The sequence below is a fragment of the Dasypus novemcinctus genome, chromosome 15 (genome assembly GCF_030445035.2).
Source record: "Dasypus novemcinctus isolate mDasNov1 chromosome 15, mDasNov1.1.hap2, whole genome shotgun sequence".
NCBI classification, from domain to species: Eukaryota; Metazoa; Chordata; class Mammalia; order Cingulata; family Dasypodidae; genus Dasypus; species Dasypus novemcinctus.
In genome coordinates this window covers 25154136-25179029 of record NC_080687.1, presented here as the reverse complement: position 1 = coordinate 25179029, position 24894 = coordinate 25154136, and the positions used below count along the sequence as shown (strand labels likewise).

Here is a 24894-nt window from a genome sequence, read left to right as displayed (position 1 = left end):
AAGAAAAAAAAAAGATGGCATCTGGAAGAAGCATGGAAAACTGCTATGAGAACCCAAAGAACTCAAGAGTTTATATGATTACGTATAATTAAGACTTTTTAATCACTAAAATTTCATAAATTTCAAGCAAAAAGACTCTCTGATCCATCATAAATCAGTATCTTGCTAATACCATTGCCTTTGACGTTTTCCTTTTGTTCCACTACCCATACCTCAAATCACCCAAACTGCATCAGGCAGCTGAGGACCTCCAGAAAAAATGACACAGCCACATGTGCTGGTCTTCAACTACACCGGAGCACTTTTCTATGTTTACTTGCTCAACTGTATTGTCCATTCTCCACAACAAATATTTTAGATTCTTACTACTTTCATATTCACCTGGTCATCTAACACTCAACCTCATCCTCCCGTAGAAAAACTGAAGCCAAAGAGCAATGAATAGATTCCTTCTTCTCCCTTGAGATGCTATTTACCTTTGGAACCATATTTACCACCTTACCTAGCATGTCTGAGAAACAGGTGACACTTCTGCAGTGGGAAGCCACACTCTCCACTGTACTCTGGATTCCATATCCTCTTCCTTCTGGACAACTTCCTTCTCTTCAATACTTCCCAGAACACCCTTTCCTCTACTGTAGTACAGTATTTATTATGCTTCTATTTCAGCACATAAAATTTATGCTCAAATCTCCACCAGCTTTCTGCACAGTCATTATTCTGTACTAGCCACCACCTGTTATAGCCAAGATTAAGGAAAGAGAAGTTCTCATAGTCTCCACTTCCACTCCATCAACTGCAGTTTGCTTCTGCCACCACAACTGTACTAAACTCTCTCTTCCCAAGGGCACCACCAGTTTCCTCATTTCTGTGGTCTCTTTTCTGTCCCTATCAATCAATCTTAAAACTATGTTAGCCTTTTATTTTGATGACTAATTTCTTTTAATTTTCCTACTCCCTTCCTGAACATTCAGTTCTTTCTTTATCCATAATATTTTACTTTCCCTTTGGGTGAGTTCTTCCACTCCTATGCTTTTAGCCATCTGCATGTTGATAACTTCAGATCTTATTTTCTAATCTCTTCCTCTTTTCTGAGGTCCAGATCCTTATATTTACTTTTCTCTTGGAACTCAATTTGAACTTTAACAGTAATTCCATGTCTAAAATAAAACACAAGGCTTGCTCCCTTGAAAAACGTACTCTTCCATTGAAATCACTCTCTTGTTGAATGGGCCCACTGTCCACCCAGTTTCTCCAGATAGAAACTCTTTTCTCTTCTTCCTATATCCCATCCATTCCTAGTCCTGCCAGTTCTTCCTCCTCAGTTCCTCTCTATCCCCTTTTCTCTGCATTCTTCACCACAGCTGGTCTCTCATTGGATCACATAATACCCTTGGTCGCCTCATCTCTTTTTGATTAATTTTTCACTGAATCACTAGAATATTCTATCTGAAATACCAATCTGATTGTGCCACTTTTCAAAATTTTCTAGGCTGCCCATGACTTCCAAGATAAAATTCAAGCTCTTTTGTATAATGTACAACATTCTATCTAGCTACTTCTCCAGGGTCATCCATCTGTACTCTTTCCACCTTAAGCCCTGATTTTGCTGACATAATCAAGTTCTCCATAGGCATCAAGCTCCCTCAATTCCCCTTGCCGTTTTACATGTTGCTGGTTACTCTCAAGTCCTGGTCTTTGCTTGGCTAATCCTTACTCATATGGCAACTCCTGGAACCAAAGCCTCCTCCACCCCACAGCCTTTCCTCACCATCCACTTCTGAGTTCAATCCCCTTCCTATAGACATACATAGCACCTTGTATTTTATTGTAGCTATTTCTTCTCTTGTCTCTTTCCCTGGACTCATGAATTTTTGTTATTGTTGTCTAACAACATAAAGGGATGGGTCCTTTATATCTTCAGCTGCTTAGTATCACCTATATTTGGTAGGTGATTAATAAATATTTGTTGAAAGAAAGGAATAAATCAATGAATTAATGAACTACCCTATAATTAAAAGATAGCAGCAAGAGTAATAAATTACTCTAAATTAAACATCTTTAATGCAAATATGAACTGCAAGACATATTGTAGAACCTGCCAACTTTCTTTATGAAATACATAAAATTTTCATGACCTTGTCCTTTCACTAGTAGAGGTGCAGATAAGGTGAGACTCAAGTAAAAGAGTGTAAATATGATCTGGTACAAACAAGAACAACATCTCTCCTTTCCTGAAACATCATGTGCTAGAATGTACCTAAAGCCTTGTCAACACATGGGTACACCATGTTCAGGTGAGGTCCATCATTCCGGAGACCAGCTATGTCTAAAGTGACTTTTAACCACTGAAGTTTGACTACAAGCCAAGCCATAATTCTTTGTGCTTTTTATCCTGAACAGGTATTTGAACCAAACCATACGGGAAGATATATCAGCAGCAGAGCACTCTCTGAACAGAGAGAAATTAGCTATTTTAAAACAAGCCCTGGCCATAATTGGCTTTAGTAACGTGGTAAGTCACATAATAAATGTTTCACCAAGAAAACCAAACTCTACTAGTTTATAAAATTTACTAATTATAGATTATTATATTGTTGAAAGCACTGAGGATTAAGCAGTAGACAGTTCTGGCCCTTGAACAGCTTACATTCTAGGGTTGCAACAGACAAAAACAAACAAATATTTGGCCAAGAATGATAGGTACTATGAAGAAAGTAAAGTAGGATAAGCACATAGAGGGTGACAAGAAGAAGGGGCTGCTGTTTTCAAGAGGGTGGTCAAGGAGGCCCTTTCTGAAAAGGGCGATATGGGCAGAACAGATCCAATGAACTTTGCATTGACAGACCCAGTTACTAGTAGATTTGAAGTAACTTTAGGAAAGAATGAATAAAATAGTGTTCAGAGTCACTTAGAAAATTCATCTAATCACTTTATTAAAACATCTAAAAATATAAACCATTTTCTATTAAATAATTGACTATTATCTGCAGGCATTATGAAACTGAACAATAAAATTTTCAAGTATAGAGATCACTGCTGTGCAATAGAAATTTCTGTGATAATAAAAATAGTCAAAGTCTATACTGTATGAATCTGGTAGCCACTAGCTATGTGTGGCTACTGGGCACTTAAAATATGGTATTGTGACTGAGAAAATGAATTTTTAATTTAATTTAATTTTAACTAATTTAAAATAAATAGCCACATGTGGCTAATGGTTACCATTTCAAATAGCACAGGTCTAGAAAACAAGAAATATGAAGTGATCTAGCCTTGAGAGAGGTCTCTAGGAATTCCTGCAAATATTTGTTTCCCTTATGACTTATCTCTGTGCTTCCTCCCCTCTTTCCAGATTTTGAAGTATAGTAAATTCCTTATTAACAATCAATATAAAAGTGCCCAGGTAGCTTTGGTGTACCAATAGTTTAGGAACCCAGATTTAGTATAAATACATTGTTTTTATTTTTCTTAAACTCCTAAGTTGATTAATTTGGGTTAATTTTTTTCCCCTGTCCGCATAGATATTGCTAGTATGGCAGTAAATGAGTATTAAGGAGTAGCAAAGAGTCTCCTCATACTAAATGAATGACCTCTGAAGCAGTTTGTTTCACCCCATCTTTATCCTATTTACTGGAATTCTAGGAACTTGCAGTCGTTTGGTATTGTGCTCTTTTTTGCGATCATTATTCAGTCTCTGTATTTCTGTCCCACACTAACGTCTATTCATTTGTCCAGTGCTGACTTGGTAGGTATTACTATTTTTTTCTTCTTCTATGCCTGAGATATCTGCTTCTTTATAGGACACTGGGATATAAAGATGAGTAAGAAACAAATCTACCAAAATAACAATTGCTTGGAAACAAGGTTTTAAAAATCCATAATTGATCTCCCAAGGCAGGGCAAGCAAAATATGCCTTCTGCCTAAGGTAACTAATAACCTTTTTGGTAAAAGAAACAGGTATATTTTAACAAAAGACCTGAGATAACCTGTCATCTGATCCTTTGGAATGACTGCAATGGTGACAATTTTAGTCCAAATAGGGGGGATAGCTTCTGTCCAGTAAGGGAGGTATATGGGGACTGGCGAGGCCCTTAAATCAAAGTTTGCAAGTGATTCCCTCCACTGTCTGTGGTGCTGGGTGTAGTGTTTGGTGCCTCCATCTTTATACCCTGTCACCACTGCTGGAGCCATGTAAACCAAGGACAGGAGGAGAATTAGGAAACTGAGATTTTAAAATATTATGTCACTTGCTTTATATGGGTCTTTAGCAGTTTTATTATTCATAGCATCACACTAAATATTTTTTTATTCCAGAGAAGCATATTTTTAATTGCAGCTATTTCATGACTTTTCATTCTTGCCACAAAATGACTGTCTAAAATCAAATTTGAGGCTTAAATGCTTTTTTTATGCAGAGTTCCAGATTCTCAGATATTCTCTTTCAGCAAATATTCTCTTACTTCCTGCTATCTTCTGCTCAGCACTTAGCTCATTGCCAACATCCTTTTTTGTTTGTTTGTTTCCCTTAAAATACCTTAAAAATCACTGACTGGTTTGTTTATCTAGGTATAGATGTTTTCATTCTGTCTCCTTTAAGTTTTCAGAACAAGTGAAAAATTCTATAACCATCATATCAATTTATCTCTTGAAAGAGTATTTAAGCAGGAAATGAACACTATAAAAGATGTTCTCTAATGGAAATGCCACAGTTACTGCAATCTCTGAGTAGAGTCTTTTAGAGATCTATGTCAGATCAGGGAGAACATGAGTGAATTCTGATTTTACAAGTGACATCTAGCCAGTCACACTATCATTTATGGAGTCAGTAGTTTTGCATTCTTATAGTTCTCTAGAAGCTGTTCATTTATAACAGAATATATATCGGTCTCATTTGTTTAAGGAACAGAACATTTATTTAGAGGAAATGTGCATTGGGTTATGAGCTTACAATCTTACACCTAGGCTGATGGTTCTGTTATCATTCAGACTCTGAAAAAAATCAAAGCCCATAAATAGGGTCCACATCCTGAAGTGCTCTCTATTGTGTTTTTTTTCCCTAATTTTAGTTTTTTAAAGCATTTATTTTATCATCTTTCTTCTAAACAATTGTATTCACCTTCTCTATTTATAAAACATGTAGGAGGTGGAGAATCTGTTTGTGATTCTAGCAGCAATATTACACATTGGAGACATTCGGTTCACTGCTTTGACAGACGCTGACTCAGCATTTGTTTCTGACCTCCAGCTTCTGGAACAAGGTCAGTGGAACGTGACCTTCTGACATTAACCTCTTTAATGTGCAGTTTTGTAGTGCTGCCAGTAGGTGGAGACATAGTACAGAAAAATCAGGTGGAATACAACCTTTCTCAGGTGGAGGTCGATAACGGGGAAAAAAACGTACTAAACACCTGTATCCACTTTATTCTTTATTAATGGGACTGAATAACAAGACGTGGATTTCCTTATCATGTTGTGCACACAATAACAGTATTGATCATTAACATGCACTGGATATATTTATTTTCTTCTCAGGATAATCTACCCCCACCCCTGCCACCCGTTATAGTCGGAGGGCGTGAGATCAACTAAACATATAATCACTTCCTTTCAAAGTTCTTGCCAAAACTATTTTTTGCTTTGAAATTTCCTTGTTAGTCACTCGCAGCTTTCTTCAAAATGTCTTAAAACTACAGACGGTCAATAAACAACGTATCTTCACCTCATATCAAAATTATTTAAGTAAGAATTGGGGGGAAAAAAAGCATTCTGTGCCATCTGTAAAGACAAAGATGAAAAAAACCTGTTGTGATTTAATCCACAGAGCCACAGGAACTTATTAATGTTTTGATTATTATAAGCTGTTTCTCTTGTTGCCTTTGATAATTAAAGCAGTAGTTTAGTTTTCTCTAATACACCAATTTTCGAATGTGTCTATAAAACACTGTAAATTATCATAAAATACAACGTTTTGCTGTCAAAAAACTATACTGATTATGTTTTCAATGCTGCCTTAATTTTAGTGGCTGGAATGTTACAAGTTTCAACCGATGAATTGGTGTCTGCTTTAACAACTGATGTTCAGTATTTTAAAGGTAAGTTTTTCTATACTCTGATTTCAAACTTTGTGCAATTTGTGATCTTATCTGATATATGGGAATTAAATACAATCTGCCTTTCCCCAATAAGTGAAACTCTTTCTATGAATTGAACATTCAATGAGGAAAGCATTATTAGCCTGTTTTTTCACTTTATATGGCTCTATACTGTGAACTATTTATACTCTCGAGGGACAACCATTTCTAGCTGATCAGTCATTTTAGAAAATAAAAGTCATCAATCCATGAGAATTTATTCATTTAAAATGTTGGCTCCATTTGTATATGTAGGTCCATGCTGCCCTCTTCAATAAAGAAGCAAACTTTTCCCAACTGCCTCATCGATCATAGTAATAGCTGCCATTTATTGGGCATTTATGACATCACAGGCACTGTGCCAAGTGTTAATTCTCATGAATCGCTATAAGGTGGGCATAATTATTTCCATTTCAACAGATGAGAAGCTTACAATTCAAAGAGGTTAAATAACTTTGAACATCAAATCAGTAGTAAATGGTGTGTTTGGGATTTGAATCTGATTCTTTCTGGATCCCAAGATCACGTGCTTAATCACCGTGCTACATGCTTCTCCACTTGGTGGGCAAGGAGAGTAGCTCCCCTACATACTCTTCAAATATTCATCATAAATCATTGCCTTCCTAAACTTTCTCTTTATTGTAATTTTGAAAACTCGCCATCCATGCAATCATTTTTTTCTAGATTACCACTATTCTTACGTGCTGTCCTTTCTGCTCTCACTTGCAGCTATTTAGATGTACATGGCTTCTGATTACTGCCTTGCCCCTACTCTCATAATTCCCCTTCCATATTCCTTAATTTAATGAGTCTCCCCATTATCTGCTTAGTTGCTCAAGAGTCATTCTTAATATCTTTTCCTCCTCCTCCGTTCAGGAGGTCAGACACATACCACTTCTACCTTATAAATATCTCTCATACTTGCTGCCTTCTTTTCATGTCCATTGTCACTGCTTTAGTTTATCCTCTTTCCTTGGATTATAGCAAGAGCCTCCTATCTAGTCTTCTCCTTGGTCTTCTCCCATTTTGCTGAACTTCCACACTGTTTAAGGAATGATCTTTCTGAAATGTAAATATTATTTTCATCCCTGGATAAGAGTCTTTTCAATCTAGTAAAGTTCCTTGATAGTAAAGTTCAGCACTTTAGGATGTCTTAGTAGGCCCTTAATTATATGGGCCATACCCAACTTTTATGCTTCTTCTGAAAGTTTTATTTTAACCAGCACCATTGTCTTCAACCATCTAAACTTCTTGAAGTTTTCAAAATGTTCTTCTTTTTTTTTCTGGAAAAAATTGGACTCACTGTACTCTGTGTAATTTAATATATCCTGTTACCCTTGCTTATACTGTTTTCACCCTTTACCCACCTACCATGTCTATGAACCATCACAACCTCTCGGTCATCTTGACTCTAGACTTCAATTTCTTTATTATCATAAATAACCACACTTGTTTTCACTGCCACAGCTTGATGACCTTGAACTTGTAGCTCTCTGACTCATTAGGACCACTTTGATTTTTACATCAGACACTCTGAGAAGCAGTTCCCCTCCCTTACCTCCAGCTGATTGGCACCCTCCCACACACCTCATTCCATGCAAAAATCAGTATTCTATTATTGTCACCCTGCTCAGTCTGAGATCCAACAGCTGGTTTAGCCAAGGTCCCACTCATAGTCTAAACTTCCTTTTCCTCTCTACTTCATAGCAAGAGGACTGTGATATTCTTAATTCCAAATCTTCTAGACCCTTTTTTTTTCTTAATTTCTGCTCTAGTCAGTTCTCTTCTAATTTCAAGATTTAAATTATAATCCCTTTAAGTACAATATAGAAATTTCTACCTTGAGGCCCAATCTTGTTCCCAAACCCCAAATCCATACTTAGGGCACCCATGCCATTTCTTTGAAAACATTTAAAATGTGACTAATTTTCTAGAATATCAGAATCCAAAATTACTTTGAAATGACTCAATATCCAAACCAGTGAGTTGTCATCAGGAAACTTGCTAAGGGGACCTTGCCAAATGTTGATTCCCTAATTGAGAGGAAATTACACAGCCTGTATAGAGATCAAAAGCTGTGGTCAATATTTGTAATAAGATTGCAATGTATGCAACATCTGTTTTAGGGAAACTTTTTGCATAATAATTAAAGAGACCTAATTTATTAGAGTCATAATAGAAAAAATTCCTTTAAACATACTTTGATCGCATGTGGATGAGTGGGGGATAACGAGGATGTGGATACTTTTATTTGCTCCTAAATGAGGGTAACCCTTATTCTTATGTCTCTTCCTCTTTGTACTATTTTAGGAGATACGATTATACGACGACATACTATAGAGATTGCTGAATTTTACCGGGATATTTTGGCAAAGTCCCTGTATAGTCGTTTGTTTAGCTTTTTGGTGAATACCATGAATTGCTGCCTTCACAGTCAAGATGAGCACAGCAGGTAGGAAAGACTGGATTTGGGCTCTTTGTTGTTCCCTGGCATATCCAATTTAAAGGCTCTACCTTAGAAGATAGTTCATAATGCAATGTGATCCATAAATTAAACTATAATTAAAATAGTTCATTTTAACAAGAGGATTTTACTGGATGGGCTTTATTGACTGTTCTTTAAGGATTTAAACTCCCTCTCCCCTAAAAACACATGGATGAAGGAGTTACATCACCTCTCATGCAGAGATATGCCATTTTATATCCTTTGGACTAAAGTTATTCAGGGTCAATTGTATATCAAGATGTATCAAAAATGTTTAAATCTTGGAAGAAGACTGTGGACAACACAAGAATTTCTAAGGCATTTCAAGTTGTTGAGAATCCCATGACCCTTTCAGAACCTATTTGATGATGTGTTTCAGATCAGTCTTACTCACTCCTGTTTTCTTCATTTATTTTGCCGATTGTTTGACAATGGGTCTCTGTGGTAATCATTTTGGCCCATAGCTAAATCATCATTAAGCAGTAGCTTTTCGAGGCTATTTGATCATCCAAAAATTATAGATCTCTATGACATTTTATCAATAGAAAACTTTGTTAATATTCTCATCACTAAATAAAGACCTAGAGCAGGCCATTGAAAGCAAAATTGCATCCAGAAGCCTTCACATGTATACTGGTCTTTGATTGAAACCTTTTGAGAATTTGTTTGTTATCCATATGGACTTTTCACCAAATTCCTAAAAATTGCTGCCTTTGAAGGTTTCTTGGAAAACAGTAGGACTAACTTGTCTTAATGGGTAAGTTCTTTAACATTGACAGTCAGGAACAAATGGGCTATGGGCTACTAAAATTCTCATTAAAATGGGCAAATGTAAAATCAAACTGTATGTTGATTAGCATATTAAATATACAACCTGTGATTTGAGGGTAGATATAATATTATCTATACTTAGGCAGAAATACCTTTGAAATGGTGATGACTTCTGATTTTATTACTATTTCTTGTTATCAGTTATTTTTTTAAATTTTCCCTGAATTATTTGCAGAATGGTACTAATAGGCTAATATGCCAGATTAATCTTGTATAAAATTATTGGCATTTATGCTGAATTTGTAAACTTAATGTGTAAATCCAGTGCACATAGAAATTTTTAGAAAATTTTATTTGGGATTTAAAACTTACAAAGTCCTTAAATTGATGTAATTGGAAATAACTATACACGATTTAGGTTTTTTTTACTACATATGCATATACATACTTAATAATAAAGAAAAAATACAAAACATAAACCTTGGAAAACAAATTATTTTCCTTTCAGTGGGTTGCCTGGGCCAATACATAAATACTACATGATCATAGTCTTTACATTTTTTTTTTAAGCAAATGAATAAGTACATGAATTAGTGGAAAATTAGAACTGAATTAATGAATTGCAAGTTTAACTTTTAAGAAACTTCATTTTTATTTGAGTCAGAACTCTTATTTTTTCCATGGGTCACACAAACTGAATTTAAATCCCCAAATAATGCAAGCAAAGGTTATATTTGCAGTATTTTTGATTCACTGAAAGTCACAGAAACTATAAAGGTTCCTAAATCACAGAATGGTCTCAAAAATTTGGATAACCTTAAAATAGGCTTTTTGTTGTTTACCAAGCCCCGTTTTTTTTTCAAATGTCATCATGTTATAAATTAATATTTTAAAAATCCTTATGGTTAAAGTTGGCAATCATTCTTGATTATGATGGGATAGGAATATTTCCCATACTATGTCTTTTTTTTCATTTTATAAAATTTTAATGAAGTATATCATGCATGTGTGAACACACATAAACAATAAGCGTATAGTAAAAGTTGTGAACTTAGAAAACACGGAGAGCATACAGAACTCCCATACCTTACCCCACCACTAATACCTTGCATTGTTGATACAGATGATGAAAGAATATCATCAAAAGATTACTGCTAACTATAGTCCATATTTTACAATTGGTGTATTTTCCCCAAGCCCACACTATTATTAATGGCCTGTATTAGCATTATATATTTGTTTTAGTTCATGTGAGAATGTTCTCATATTTGTTCTGTAAACCACAGTCCTTCAGCAACCCAGGTTTCCCTGTGTTATACAGTCCAATGCCTTATACAATCCATTTAAAGTATATATTCAGCAGCTCTCATTTTGTTTGGTAAATTTTGCAAGAGAGAATAAATACAAATAAGATATATTCTAAAAGGTTATAAAAGGAAAACAAGTGAAATATAAGCAGTTGAAATGTTTGTGGTTGGAATGCTGGATATATATCCTGGATTAGAGTAAATGAGGTAAGCTATTAATAATCATATGAATTTTAAAAAGTCTTTCTCTACCTACATTCCAAATATACTTACTTCCAAATGAAGACTCTGAAGTGGAAGGAATGTGGAGCTGCTGAACAGTTATTTAAGATGACCAGTTTGCCTTGTCCAATCCCAGGTCAGGAAGGTTAACATATGGCTATCTACCAGCTATTGCCTCTCTGGCCTTGACCCTGTGCAGGCTGCTTGGCCTGACTGCTGGAGGCCAGAGGCCCAGACAGGACAGAGCAGATTTCTGTTCAAGGGCCACACTTAAAGGTCAGAAAACTTTAAAAATATATTTAGTTTCTGCTTCAATTGCAAATTATTTGGTCCAAGTAAGCAAGAAAGGAGCAACAATAATAACAATATTAATAAATAATGATGATAATTATAAAAATAATGCCTTTATATTTATTTAAAACTTTATTTTTCACCAAGTGTGTACAAATAAATTATTAGAGGAAGAAAGCCTTGAAATAACTAAAAATGACACATTTCAAGTTGAAAAAACAAAGACTCTAGGAAATTGCAAAGCCTGGGCTACAGCCTGGTTCCCCCATTCGTCTTCCAATATTCTTTCCTTTAAGGTAGCCATTTCAAACTCCAGAGTTTTATTTTAACTATTTCCTGAGGCATTGTTTTAGTTTGCCAAAAGCTTCCAAAGCAATAGACCAGAAATGGGGTGGCTTCTACAATAGTGATTTATTAGGTTAAAAGCTTACAACTCTGAGGCTATCAAAGTGTCCAGATCAAGGCATCAAGGTAATCCTTTCTCCCCCACCTGCTCTATGGATAATCAGGCACATGGTGGTGACCACTCCTCTCTCCCCTCTCCTTGCTTCTCTTCCTGGCCTCCTTGCTTTCAGCGTCTGGCTAAAGTGGCTTCCTCTCAGCTTCTGTGTTCCATTGATTTAAATTTCTGGCTCCCAGACCCTTCTCTCCCAGCCTCTGGGTTCCTCTCTGTCTCTGCAGCTCCTTTCTGTATCCACAACTTTTTATTCCTTCATTTATAAAGGACTATAGTAAGAGAACTAAGACCCACCCTGGGTCATTCAATCTAAATAAAAGCTTTTAACTAAACTAATTTAATCAAAAGGTTCCCATCTGTATTAGGTTTATATATGCACAGAAATGGATGAGGCCTAAGGACCTGATTTTCTGGCATCCACAAAAGCTTTAAACTGCTACAGGCATTTTTCTAAACTATAATTTTTCCACCATCTAAATTAAAGGATATTGTATGTCATTTCAATTTTTTATGAAAATGTAATCATTGTAAAACTCATTATTATAATCAACTTTAATTCCAGCACAATTCTTTCTTTTTAGCGTTATCTTGATCACCTGGCACAATGACAGATGGCCACCCATCATGGAGCAGAACTCTCAATATTTTACCTTCTAACCCTTTCCTCACCTCCAGTTTGCTGCTTTTAAGTTTCTGCAACTTCAGATGCACACATACTGAAATTTGCTTAATGCTATCATGGATGTTTCTGAGGATTACCTAATTGTACCCATTTTCACTTCTAGCTTTTAATAAATTAGGAAATAAGAGAGGAGTAAGACATGTGGGAGTCAAAGATCAACTTGATAAGTGAAATGGCAGATGTGGGAGGACACAGTTGCTACTCATAGCCAGGTGTTTCTGACCTTTGTACCCCAGAGTTAAACTGCTCTGCGCACTCGGTCATAGGCAGACATGAAGGGGACCAATGACTGCTTGTAGCCTGGACAGCAGAGATCACAAATCTGAGTGCCTAGGAAAACAGGTCTGAGCTGTACTTGCCCAGTTCTGCTAAACTCTCCAAATGAGAGAGTGACTCTTTTGGAGGCCAGGAGAGTTAAGAGGAGCACCTTTCATAAAATGAACCTCGAGAACATGAATAAGCCTTCCCACCTTACACATGTGAGTGTTAATTTAGAAGGGTAGACTTGAAAGCCCAAGGCCCATCTGATGAAAGCAAGTCTGTTCACTATGTGACTCCTAGTTCCTGTGATTTCCATCTTGTTCAAGAGGACAGAGTTGGACCATATGAGATATCCTTGCTGTTTTTTAATAACTTGGCATTGGTTGACGTTAAATTGAGAATATTTAAAATAATTTCCAAGGGAAACCTCATAAAGCTATTTAGTTTAATCTGACCTTTCTGATATTGTTTTAACTTCAACATCCCTGTGAATTGTCAACTGACACCCAGTGACCACGATAGGTATTAAGAAATTCCTTATTTAAACCATCCAAAGATCTCATATATTGATTCCTATAGCTTTCTATTTAGAAAACCGGCAACTACTGATGGACATCAAGAATATTAACATTCTACTCCATTTTCTTCGGTGACCACTCTCTCCCCAGTGAATCCAAATTTGTGTTGTCTGTTCTTTTCCCACTAATACAGTCTTTTATCCAAGGAACCCTCTTCTTCCCTCAAGTGTTTCTTTCAGACCAAAGCTATGTTCCGCTCATTCTTTTCTGGAAGCTTTATGATGATTGTTGGGGTCTCTTTTACCCTGAGTTGCTATATTTGAACAGGAAATAACATTACCTTATGACTTTAAATAGATTTTCCTACTTTCCAAATGAGCTCAGTTGCCTGGCTACTCTGCTATAGGAGATTGTGATGTCAAAAATTTTGGGATTGTCAACTCCTTTATTTCTTTCAAAGCACCTTCTTATCCCTTTAAGATAGGTTTCTTTTCAGGATGTATCCAATATAATTTAGAACATCACTTGAAGAATAAACTTTATGAGATAGGAGGATTCTATGCAGATTTTGTGTAGTACCTCTACTTTTTCATCGTTTATTTGCTCATTATTATAGAAATACTTTTCCAATTTACAAATACTGGTTAACTGTTTTTAATGTAATCTTCAAACCAGAAAGGCTCACTCTTAATTAAGTCATTGCTGTTCTTTTAGTGAATTAATTTGCAAACTTTTGAAAAAGACAGGGAGACAGTAAATCTGTCTTACTCTGAAAAGGGAGCACTTTGGGCAATTATTATTCAAATACTTGAAATATTTGTTTTATTGTAGTTCCAACACTATGAGTAGAATTGTTCACAACTCTTAAAATGTATGTAACCACTATATTAAACAAGTGTGATCTGTGATGGAATGAAAGCATATCTGCTTCCTGCACCACCTCCTTTTAAAATGTATTCAGTGTTGATAATATCTTCCTGTCTCTGGGTGAAAACTTTTCAAATTACTTTTAAGTAGTTAACTGTTTTGTAAATTCTTTAAGTCTCAAAACACCCAGTGTCTGAACCTAAATGTTACAAAGTGAGAGTACTCTCCTACAGAAAAAACCTGGGACTGCCAACATGCTGCCTTTCAGGACATTATGAGCTGGGCTTTGGGGCTTCAGCTTGCCGGGTTCTGTGCATTCAGCGCCAATGGTAAAATGGAGACCAGGAGAGGAATTTTTTTTGCTTGCTGATAACTTGAGGCTGTCCTGGCCTTTCTCTTCAGTTCCTCCTAGATTCCCTTTACTAGGACCTCTCTCCCGGTAATCCGTCAACAAGAGATCCATTCATGCCCTAGGGCAGTCCATTAGGCAAGGATGTGTATTAGGTATAGGCTGCAATCCCCATACCTCCCAGGCATGCCTCTGGCAAAAGATTTCTCTGGATTGAGGGTAGAAAGGGGACTGGGAATGAGATAGTGTGTTGAGGAGTTGAGGGCATTTCCGTTGCTCACTTTGTAGAATTGTGAAACAAAGGACATACTCTAAACTGTATTTAACTTTTACAAAGGTCATCGTGTATGTGATTCTGTAATGAGTGAAATGTTTGAAGATTCTTGCTAAGGTGTAGTGATAAAGAACTTAAGTTTTTGAAAAATTATAGTTTTTTGCCACTCCTGTAATTATACCTGTTTCATAATGCAAACATATTCCCAAGATACAAATATCATTGTTAAATTTAACTTTTTTTATTGAATTTTTCATCAGAATTTTGGTGCACATTTGACTATCACAGGAGCATGTGAAAGCAAATACAGACTTGGACAGGTGCAGTTTATCATGTATATACTATATACAGTTTATATACCATTTATTTCTAACCATTTTAGCTATGAATTCTGAAGAAATTGATGTATATATTTAAGAGCATCTGAGAAATATAACCTCTGGAACCTTTCCCTTTTTAACATAAAAAACACCCTAAGAATATAAAGATTGAAAGTTGAAATGAGATTATGTTAAAGCGATAAACCAGTAGAGAGGTATTGAAGCTATACTCGTTCATTCATTCATTCATTCATTCATTCATTCATGTCTACATTATCATTTAAAATCCACAGTTTGGGCAGTACAATTTGGCATATAAATATAGTACAGTAAATAAATGAGTTTCAAACATAAATATGGAGAATTTTTGTCACTGAGTTCCATTTCTTACAATTTTCTTACATTATATTCTTATAATATGTTGGTTTTCTTAAACAAAACCATTTAAAACTTTATGATTAATTGCATTCGGTTTCAAAGAGTTACTTATTTATTAAAAGCCTATTATTTTAACACCTGATTGCAAGAACTTTTTTCGTTTCCATTATTATATGAAGGTTAAATGAGATGATGCACATACAGTTGTTAGCACAGTAACTGACATAATGAGAATGTTTGCTACAATAATAGTATTGGTGGTTATGGCCATAAAGGAGGATTTCTTATTTTATATTAGTTTTATTTAGGGGGATAGGGAGGGTTGTAAAAAAAATGGAGATGGCTCATACGTTGAAAACCCAAATTTAGTCCAGCTCCTCTGCTTAAAGATAAAATCAAGTATCTTGATTCAGTAATCTTCTTTCTTTTTAATGTGTAGCAAGTAGAAGAAATATTTTATTCTTTGCAAATAGAAATGCCCCTATTCACTTAACACTGCCAGGGCATGTAGGGATGTTTTTATATATGCTTTTCTCCTTTTTGATTTGTGGTAAGCAATGATAGTGGATTTGCACTGATTAATTTCCACACTCACCTATGTCATCCTTATGACACATGTATGTCAAGTTTGCAGCATGATTGACTGGGATCTGGAGTGCAATTTGTGGTCTTTGTCTACTGCAAAATTAAGGCCCACATGGGTTAGTGACAGTGGTATTTCCCAATCAGTATGCATTCCTTGAGGAAATATCATATGGAGGGACAATAGTTCCCAGCCCTGGGCAGGGGATTAAGCAGAACATGAACTAAGGAACTGGATGAATGAGGTGGAGCGGCATGATATGAACAAGGAATTAGATACTCTGTAGAGACAGGACACTGAGGAGCATCCAAGAACAGGTTGGAGAATGAGGTAAGAGAGGAATGGAGGCTCAAGACTTTAAATAAAAAAGTGACAGAGTCTTTCACTGAGAGACCTTGAGGTCACCATCCCAGGAACTGTCAACTCTTTCCTTGGATGCATATACTGAGACTGATTGTAGAAAAGAAAAGAAAGCACTTAAAGAAGGTATATCACTTGTGAAATTTCTACTAAATCTCCTCTCTCCCACCCAGTGTAGCTCTAATCTGAATTTAAATAACACAAGGAAGTATAAAACAAATAGTATACCCACCCGTGAAAAAGAGAAAAAGTTTTAAAAGAGAGTTTGAAGTTATTATTAAATTCACATATAAATTCAGTGATTTAATTCATGAAACCATCAGTAGAATATTTTTCTATTTTATCCAGTTTCTAAATTCACATAATTTGATTATAAGCACAAGTGATTTTGTGGATCAGTCTGGAATGTCCTATAAGAGCCAGGAAGCTTTTCATCAGCACTTTTCTAAATATTCTGTGTGTTCCCCAACATTCTGCTTGGGGTGATTTTAAAAGCTGGCTATGTTAACAGTAGGCAGTAGCTTCCAGGTGAGTCAAAACTAATTACTCATGATCTAATATGAGAAAAAAGATCACGTCCAATGTGGATATGAATTTAGGGCTCTGTGATTGTATTAGGTATATACAATCATCCTCTGCATCTGACAATACTTAAGAGAATGTTGGCTTCTAAATGAATATGGAGGCTCTCTATAAACAAGAAATTTAGTTGTAGATTAAAGATTGTTATAAAAAATTCAATATTCATCTGTAGAAAAATTGTGCTCCTTCATTAGGTGAGATTTGCAATTCTTTCTTAATTAGAGGGTACTAATATTTCATACAAGGAAAACTAATTATAACCTTGAAGAGCACTGCCGACTGGTTTAAGACAGAAGTCACACATTAGCACTTTGGTAACCTGTATTTGGGCTATAGCTGCAGTGTTGAATGGCACAGAGAATGGATCTTTACTTTGATGCTCTGAAATGAAAGTAAGGATAATTGAAGTAAGTGAAATACAGCTTAAGATTTCATTTGGCAATTCTGCTTCTTAGTTTTGCTCTACTAAAGAGTTCAGTTTCTTTAACATTAGTTTTAAATGTTTATTGGTATGCATGTACTTATTTGTTGGATTTATAAGGATTGTAAATGATAAGAAAATAATTTGATTTCCATTTGTCTCCAATTTATATCAGGAAGCAATTAATTTACTTATGGATTGTAGTGACCTTTAACCTTTTTAAAATGTTTTCTCATCATTATTTTGATGACTAAAATGGAACTTAATTCCCCTAAAAAACATCTCTGACTACATGGTATATTTATCATCACTTAAGTATTCTAAGTAAAATCTCGTTCTCTGTCTCTTTAGTCAATTGTGCATGTTCTCACTGTCTCTCTCATTTGATAAATATTTTAATTGCTTTGAAAAGTTTGCATCAGGACACGAGAGATCATCTGTCCTTATTTAACAGACACAAACCTGGGGATGAAGTGAAACTTGCTTATGACGCAGAAATTTAGTGTGCAAATGAACCTAATTAAAAACCAAAAGATTTACTTAGTTCCAGGACCATCCCTTATAGTCCTCATGAGGATTTTAAATGTCTGATGGAAATTACAAATCAAAGCACATCCAGCAAGAAAGACAATAATCTCAGTCTAGACAACTAAGTGTTGATAAAAAAGGCATTTTGCACATCACCTTATTAGTTATAATGTAAAGTACTTAATGCTTAAATTTTTTTCTATTACAGATTTTCAAATGCTTCATAAAAATACTAAAACAGCTGCTATGCATTTATGAGAAAACGAAAATAGACTTATTTTCAAAAAGTTTTTCCTTTTTCCATTTAATGCATAATATCTTAATTATGTCTTTTTTAAAAAAAAATATTAAGAATAGTATAAAGTAGTACAGGCAAACCACTCATTCACCTACTACCTAGAATTAACAACTATTAAAACTGACCTCTTCTGCTTTAGATTACTATTAACATAAAAGAAATAGACAATTGGAACTAAAAGTTGAAGTTCCTTTTTTTCCCTACCTGGGCTTTTTCCCTTCCTTCCCAGTTCAGAAATAATCAGTGTTATCAATTCTATGTAAATTTTCATTATTGGCTTTTCTATTTCTCTAGATGCTGGCTTTTCATAATATTATATAACACTGTGAGCCATTAATAAATGGCGGTATGTTATATTTTGTACTTTAATAGTTTTTAGATTTAACTATATTGATAAATAAGGATTTAATTCATTCATTGTTAAGAGCTGTATTCATTACCATGGAGAAAGAAATCACAATATCTTGATCTCTTTCTATTGATGGGTACTTTAGATTCTTAATTTTTTTCTCAATTACAAATAGTGTTTCATTTTTGTACATGTCTCCTGGGATGTTTGTTTGCCATTTTGACTAGAAATGCATTTAGAAATTAATTTGAGGAGAGTTAAATTCTTTTTAGGTTATTTATTCTTTTCTCCAAAAATATGATCTATGCTTTCATTTATTCATATATTCTTTTATTCCTTAAATAATATTTGCATTTTTTATCAACTTCTTACACATCTGGATTTGATTATTTTTCTAGGTACTTTATATTTTTTGTTGCTATTTTGAGTAATGTTTTCCTGTTAGATATTAATTTATTGGAATACTGACTCTTGTGTTTCTTATGTTGATCTTATGTCTTGAAATCTTGCTGATCATCCTTATTCATTCTAATAATTTTCCTGTGGAATCTCTTACTATTTTTTAATGTATATGATTATAGTTATCGTTTTTCACTTCCTTTCTCTAACATTTCTTGTTTTTTCTTATTTTATTGCATTGGCTAGTACTGCTAGTAGAATTTTTGTTGTTGTTGTTTGTTCTTTGTTTTTAATTTGGCAATAGTGAATATTCTTGATTTGCTTCCAAATTAATGAAAATACTTCTAAATGTTTGCTGTTAAGTAATCTTTTATAAAGGGTTTTGGTCGATAACCTTTGCTGAGCGTCCTCAAATATAGAGCAGAGTTTTTCTTTGCTCCTATAGCAAATTGGACTAATGTATACATTTTTATATTGAATCATTCTTCATTTATAGTGTAAACTCACTTGGTCATGATAAATTAAATGCAGCTTTGTAGTCTTTGTTTATACTTTTTACATGTGTTTTTGTTAGTGAGATAAGACCCTATTTTTTCTTTTACACAATCCTTTGCTATCAATTTTGTGTTATAGAGTAAGTTTTTCTCCTCTCTAAGAGAGTTCACATTAAATAAGAATATGTTCCTTGAAAGCCTAGTGAAACTCCCCTTTTATTTCTGTGAAGTGGAAGGAGAACTGATTTTTTAATATTAGTAATTATTTTAAGGTTTATGGGTCTAATCAGATTATTTTCTTTCATCTTGAGTCATGTGTATTTTCTAGAAAACTGTCCACTCTACCTTAGATTTTAAGTGTAATCAACAACTAAATCATAGCATTGTGTCTGTAATCTGTCAATCTCTAGTGTAGCTGTAACTTGACAACATTTTCACTTCTAATATTCTTTGTTTATGCCTTTTCCCCAATTTCATTGATAAGTCTTGCTGGAAACTTGCCCATAAGAATTGTTTACTTTCAAAATATCATTTTTTTGGTTTTGTTGCCATTTCTGATGTTTTTATTATATTCTTTTTACTACCATCTGTAGATTTGTTATATGCTTTCTTCTATTTTCTTTGAATTTTGCTCTTTTGTTCTTTTTCTGTCTCCAAGAAAAAGTATATTCTAGAAATTTTATATGGAGCCTTCCTTTGTTGTTTGGTTCTAAATATTGTGTCTCTGTGTTGCCTCAGATATAAGATGTCAAGCAGCTTGTCAAAAAGTAAATTTGACACACTGTGTTTTTCCCCTGCATCCAAACTGGGGAGATTTTTCCATTAAATAATGAGATTTTTAAAAAATTCTTATGAATATAGTGTGAATGACTTCTATTTCTGCATAGACTTATTTAAATCATGGTGCTTATTACCATGACAACCAAAACTACACAATTTAGCAAAATATCTGAGATGAAATCAGCTTTCTAAATAATACTCCTTCTGCTCCATTTCCTTTCCAAAACACCCATATGTATAATGATTTCCTAAAGAGCTTTTCCCTGTAATTGTGCATTTATTTTTCATAATTTTGTGAGATCATTTTTTAAAATAGAAGAATCAAAGGAATTAAGGTTTAAGCAAAGGGTCCTATGCTTTATAATATTCAAGAAATAATTTTAAATTACCATATCTTTAATACAAAGAAATAGTTAAAATTTATTACACTTATTACCAAAATTATGATATACTGTGAACTACAAACAATGGTTAAAATTAAATTTTAAACATTATATTTGCAATAAATTGTTTCAAGAATAGAGCAGTTTATTGAACCAATAAAGAGCTACTACTTTTTAAGTACAGGTTTTTTGGGTGTGGGGAAAAAAATAGATTTGTCAGATCTATGAGAATATGACATTCTTAGTATCAGACACTAGTTGTTTTTCCTCTTAGATAATGACTATTATGTTTTTTGCAACTATTATTTGAAAGCCACTGAGATTCAATAAAATGTATAAGAAATTCAGTGATATATGAGACTAATAAAAATCTTCTAGCATTCTAATTCTCTAGCTCTTTCTTCAACCAATAGTGCAGAGGCTAAAGCTTGTATATTTTATACAAAGGATAAAATTCATTGCATTGCGAGCCATGCCTGCTCTCTTGTTTCATTTCTAACTGGGGAAATGCATTTGGCCTGTTTTCAACCCCATGATAACCTGTCCTGCTCAATAGAGTTAACTAAATCTATATTTATTATGCTCCTCTGTGCCTGTCATTTGAGCATAGTGGCAGTTCTGCCAGAATAAATAGTACTGCCGTGCTGTTCAGAAATGAGAGCAGAATGTCCCATTCTGGCTCTTGGTGACCCTGCCTTTCCCCGAAGAAAACACCAGGAAGGAAATGTCAATACTACTATTCAAATATTAAGTTTGTCTTTTTCTAATAAAATGTCCAAATTGAGGATTATGTGCTTTTCAAACTAAAGGACATTTTTAGTTTTGCCAGCACCATGCTTTGAACCTTTCTACTTTCTGCTTTGTTAAAAATACATTTTCCAAGTCTGGCTTCTTAATACATGCAGATGTGATAAGTAGTGAATGTATAATTATTTGTTGTTACCATCTCTTGGATATTATGGTAAATGAACCAGACTTTGACTTAGGGATTATTATAGTTAATACTGACATTACCCACGAGTTGGGTAGTTTTGTCTCCTTTTTGGGATAAGGAAATAAGAATTCAGAGAAGTTAAGTAAATGACCCATGTCACAGAGCTAGAAAATGATGGACTTAGGATTTAAACCCTAATATATCATACTTAAAAGCTGATTTTTTTCCCCCAAAAAAATGCCTCCCACAATGAAAGCTGTCAGAAGAGCGAGGAGGAAAAACACGAGTTTGAAAGCTAGAAATTTGTAAATTAGCCCTTTAAAATGGAAGTCATTGCTGTATTTCCAAGAAATTCTTATTTAAAGTTAAATGTCCTTTAGAAAGGATTATGCTTTATCTCCTTGTATTTGGGCCTCTAGCACCCAGCACAGTGCTCTGCAAAAAATGGGTACTCAATAAATACTCATTTAAAGGATGAGCAACCTAATAAATGGATTCAGTAAACCTATCTTAAAAGCCATCCTCAAGAGAAAAGTCACATGTTTGTTCTCGTCACCTGTCTGCTTTCTTCTTTTTCCTGTCTTACCAATACATCTCTCCTTCTCAGTCTTTGATCAGATTAACAAAGGAATATGGCAATTTATACTAGGCTAGTGTTTCCCAGAAAGTGTTCTGTGGAATATTAGTCCTTCAAGGTATTCATAAAACAAATGAAAAATTCCAAGAAGGGGATCGTGGTCAAGATTGATATGTGCATTCTCTTAGAGAAGTACAAAACACAACGCACTGAGAAGCCTTGAGTAAAGATCCAGATTTAGATGACCACAGCATTAAAAACATATACTCGAGAAACTCTTCCATAAGCAATTTAAAAACCGAAGAGCATTCTGGGTCCCAAAGGACTACATGCCTTAACAGACTAGTGATCTTTCTGCAAGTGTTAATGTGCAAGTAACTCACTCTTATAAATGTTAGGATGAGCTCTCCCTGTTCATCACTCCCCAAATAGACTGCAAGTTACTTGAGGAAAAGTACCACATTTTATACTCCTAATTGTTTACAGACTGAAGGGAGTAACCAGGATTTATTCTACTTCAATGTTCAGGTTTAGATTGTGAGGGATATCCATAGGCTATGGGTTCCTTCCAGTTGGAAAGTTATTTTGAGTCTGTCATCAGTTCTCATTGCCAATAGTTGGAACAACTATCAAGAGCATTCTTTATGCATTTATCTAATACCAGAAAAGGTAAACTAGAATTAACCAGCCTGGGCAAGTTTCCCCCACTGGACAGAGCCAGTTGTCCCAAGAATTCTCCTCAATATTTATTGAGCTGAATAACCCTTCCATAAGGCTCAGCCAGCAGCACCGCAATGCCTTCACTATGCTGTATCATGACTACTCCCCTTCTTCGAAAATGCACCTTCACTACTTTATGCCATACAGTGATAACTCTGGATTGACTCTCTGCAATCCAAATTATGATTTAAAGTGCACCAAATTTAATGAATCCATGAATCTTAATAGAACTTGTAATACTTTCATCAACAAGTGGGTTTGAAAGGTTGCAAATGAGAAAACTCCCGCAAATCCTTACAGGTTAATGCAGCTTTTTCAGTGACTCTTCTTTAACAAGTTCAAGCTTCAGAGAGGGGTTAAAATTTTATGGAGAGACTAGATTTCTGCCTGTTAGAATCATGAGCCATACACATTTGCCAAGATTGGTTATCTTTTGCAGAGTAACCTTGCCTGTGAACCCTTGCCTACTCCTTCAGATATGGCATTTGCACCCAAGACAAACTCCAAGTCCCACGATTAGTATCAATACCTCATCATCAAAGCTCACAGAAAAATTGCAGATGTTTCATAACATGCTGACAACTGCGACCCACCTAATTTGAAATCAGTCCTTTCATGTTTTCTTACATTGTTTTTCCTGAGCATTCTCTGACTCACCTTGGGCTAGGTATTCTTACTCACCATCTTCTCTGTTAACCTCAGACCTGTGCAAAATCAAAACATGAGCTGCAAATACATTTTCAGAGTTCACTATCCTTTAAAGGCTGTCACCTATTTTGATGTACATAGATCCTTTTGTGGCATGGTATCTCCCAGCCATCACCTAATTAAACTGATTCTAAGTCCTATATCTTGCCACTGAACTCTGCCCCACAATCATCTATGAAGTGACAAAGACCAAATGGAGAGGGAGGTATCGTCTTGATACAAGACCGAAATTCAAATTTTTAAAAGGACAAAGAAGCTACAGAATTCTTTTATCTTCACTTAGAATTTCATTGGACAGTTGCCATTTTACCAAAAAAACAGTCCAAATACAGTGATACAGGATCCTAGTTCAGAGGCATACACATAAAATTACTACTATTACTGCATGTTACTGGTGTGGGGATATCAATGATAAATCTCTAGTAACACATCTGTGTTGGTTTTATGTTGTTGTTTTGCTTTGTTTTTTTCTCCAAAAGCTTTTACTCCTGTAGTCATTCTTGGGTTAATGTGCACTCTGGCAGGAAATTCTCTACTCCTACTTATAATGTTACACATCAACAATGAGGAATCTCCCTTCAGGATCTCTCTCTGACTTAGAAATCCAGATGATTGATTGAACACAAGAAATCACCTCTGATTATTTTTGTTGGCAGGACTAAAGTCACAGGTATGAAGGCATACCCCATAAAATGGACTTGTGCTCTCAAAGGGCAGTAGGTTGTAGCCAAAAGGGGCAGTGCACCTAGGAAGGAGAAAGAAATAATCTTAAACATAAATGAAAAGAATAATGGGTAAGTTCTGCTGTCATTATATTCAACATCTTGAGGAATATATTTCTGTCTCTTCCTTGAGCTCTGGGCCACTCACATACCTTGTTTATAATTTACTTCTCCACTTATGTTTTTATATTAGAAAATAGTACTTGAGATTTTTGTAGTAGTCAGAGTCAGTCGTTAAATGGTTTACTATATTCCAAAATCATTTTAGACTCTGTTGCACCAAAGTAAAAATGCATTTCAGTGCTTCTCATTTTACACATATGCAGCTAATAATCTCTGTCCTTATGCATAGTCCTGATGTAAGTGAGCATACATATATTTAACTGTTTTATTGCAATATCACATACTTGAAGTATACATATTATGTGTACAATTCAATGGGTTTTTACATATGTAATATGGCCATTAACCACAACACAGATTAAGATAAAAAATGTATCTAGCACTTCTGAAGGCTTCCTTCATGTACTTTTTTTTTCATCTGGCTTCTTTTTCTCAGTGTTATAATCGTGAGATACATCTAGATGTTGAGTGTAGAAGTAATTGATTTTATTGCTGTGTGTATTCCTTTGTACAAATATGTGTAAATATACCATTATTTAGTTATTTATTCTGCTCTTGGTAGACAGAAGGGCTGTTTCTAGTTTTGACAGCTATGAATAAAAGAGCCATGACCATT

General features: G+C 34.8%; 1 protein-coding gene across 9 annotated transcripts in view; it reads left to right on the top strand.

Annotated features, from left to right (window-relative positions):
- The window catches only part of MYO16 (myosin XVI), a 732830-nt gene that overhangs the window by 489208 nt on the left and 218728 nt on the right, over nt 1-24894 (top strand). For all 9 annotated transcript variants that reach the window (XM_058276443.2, XM_058276441.2, XM_058276437.2 and 6 more), the window contains exons 17-20: nt 2404-2515; nt 5145-5262; nt 6025-6096; nt 8446-8587. In XM_058276443.2, the coding sequence (XP_058132426.1) occupies nt 2404-2515; nt 5145-5262; nt 6025-6096; nt 8446-8587 (444 nt within the window). The remainder of the gene's footprint in view (nt 1-2403; nt 2516-5144; nt 5263-6024; nt 6097-8445; nt 8588-24894) is intronic.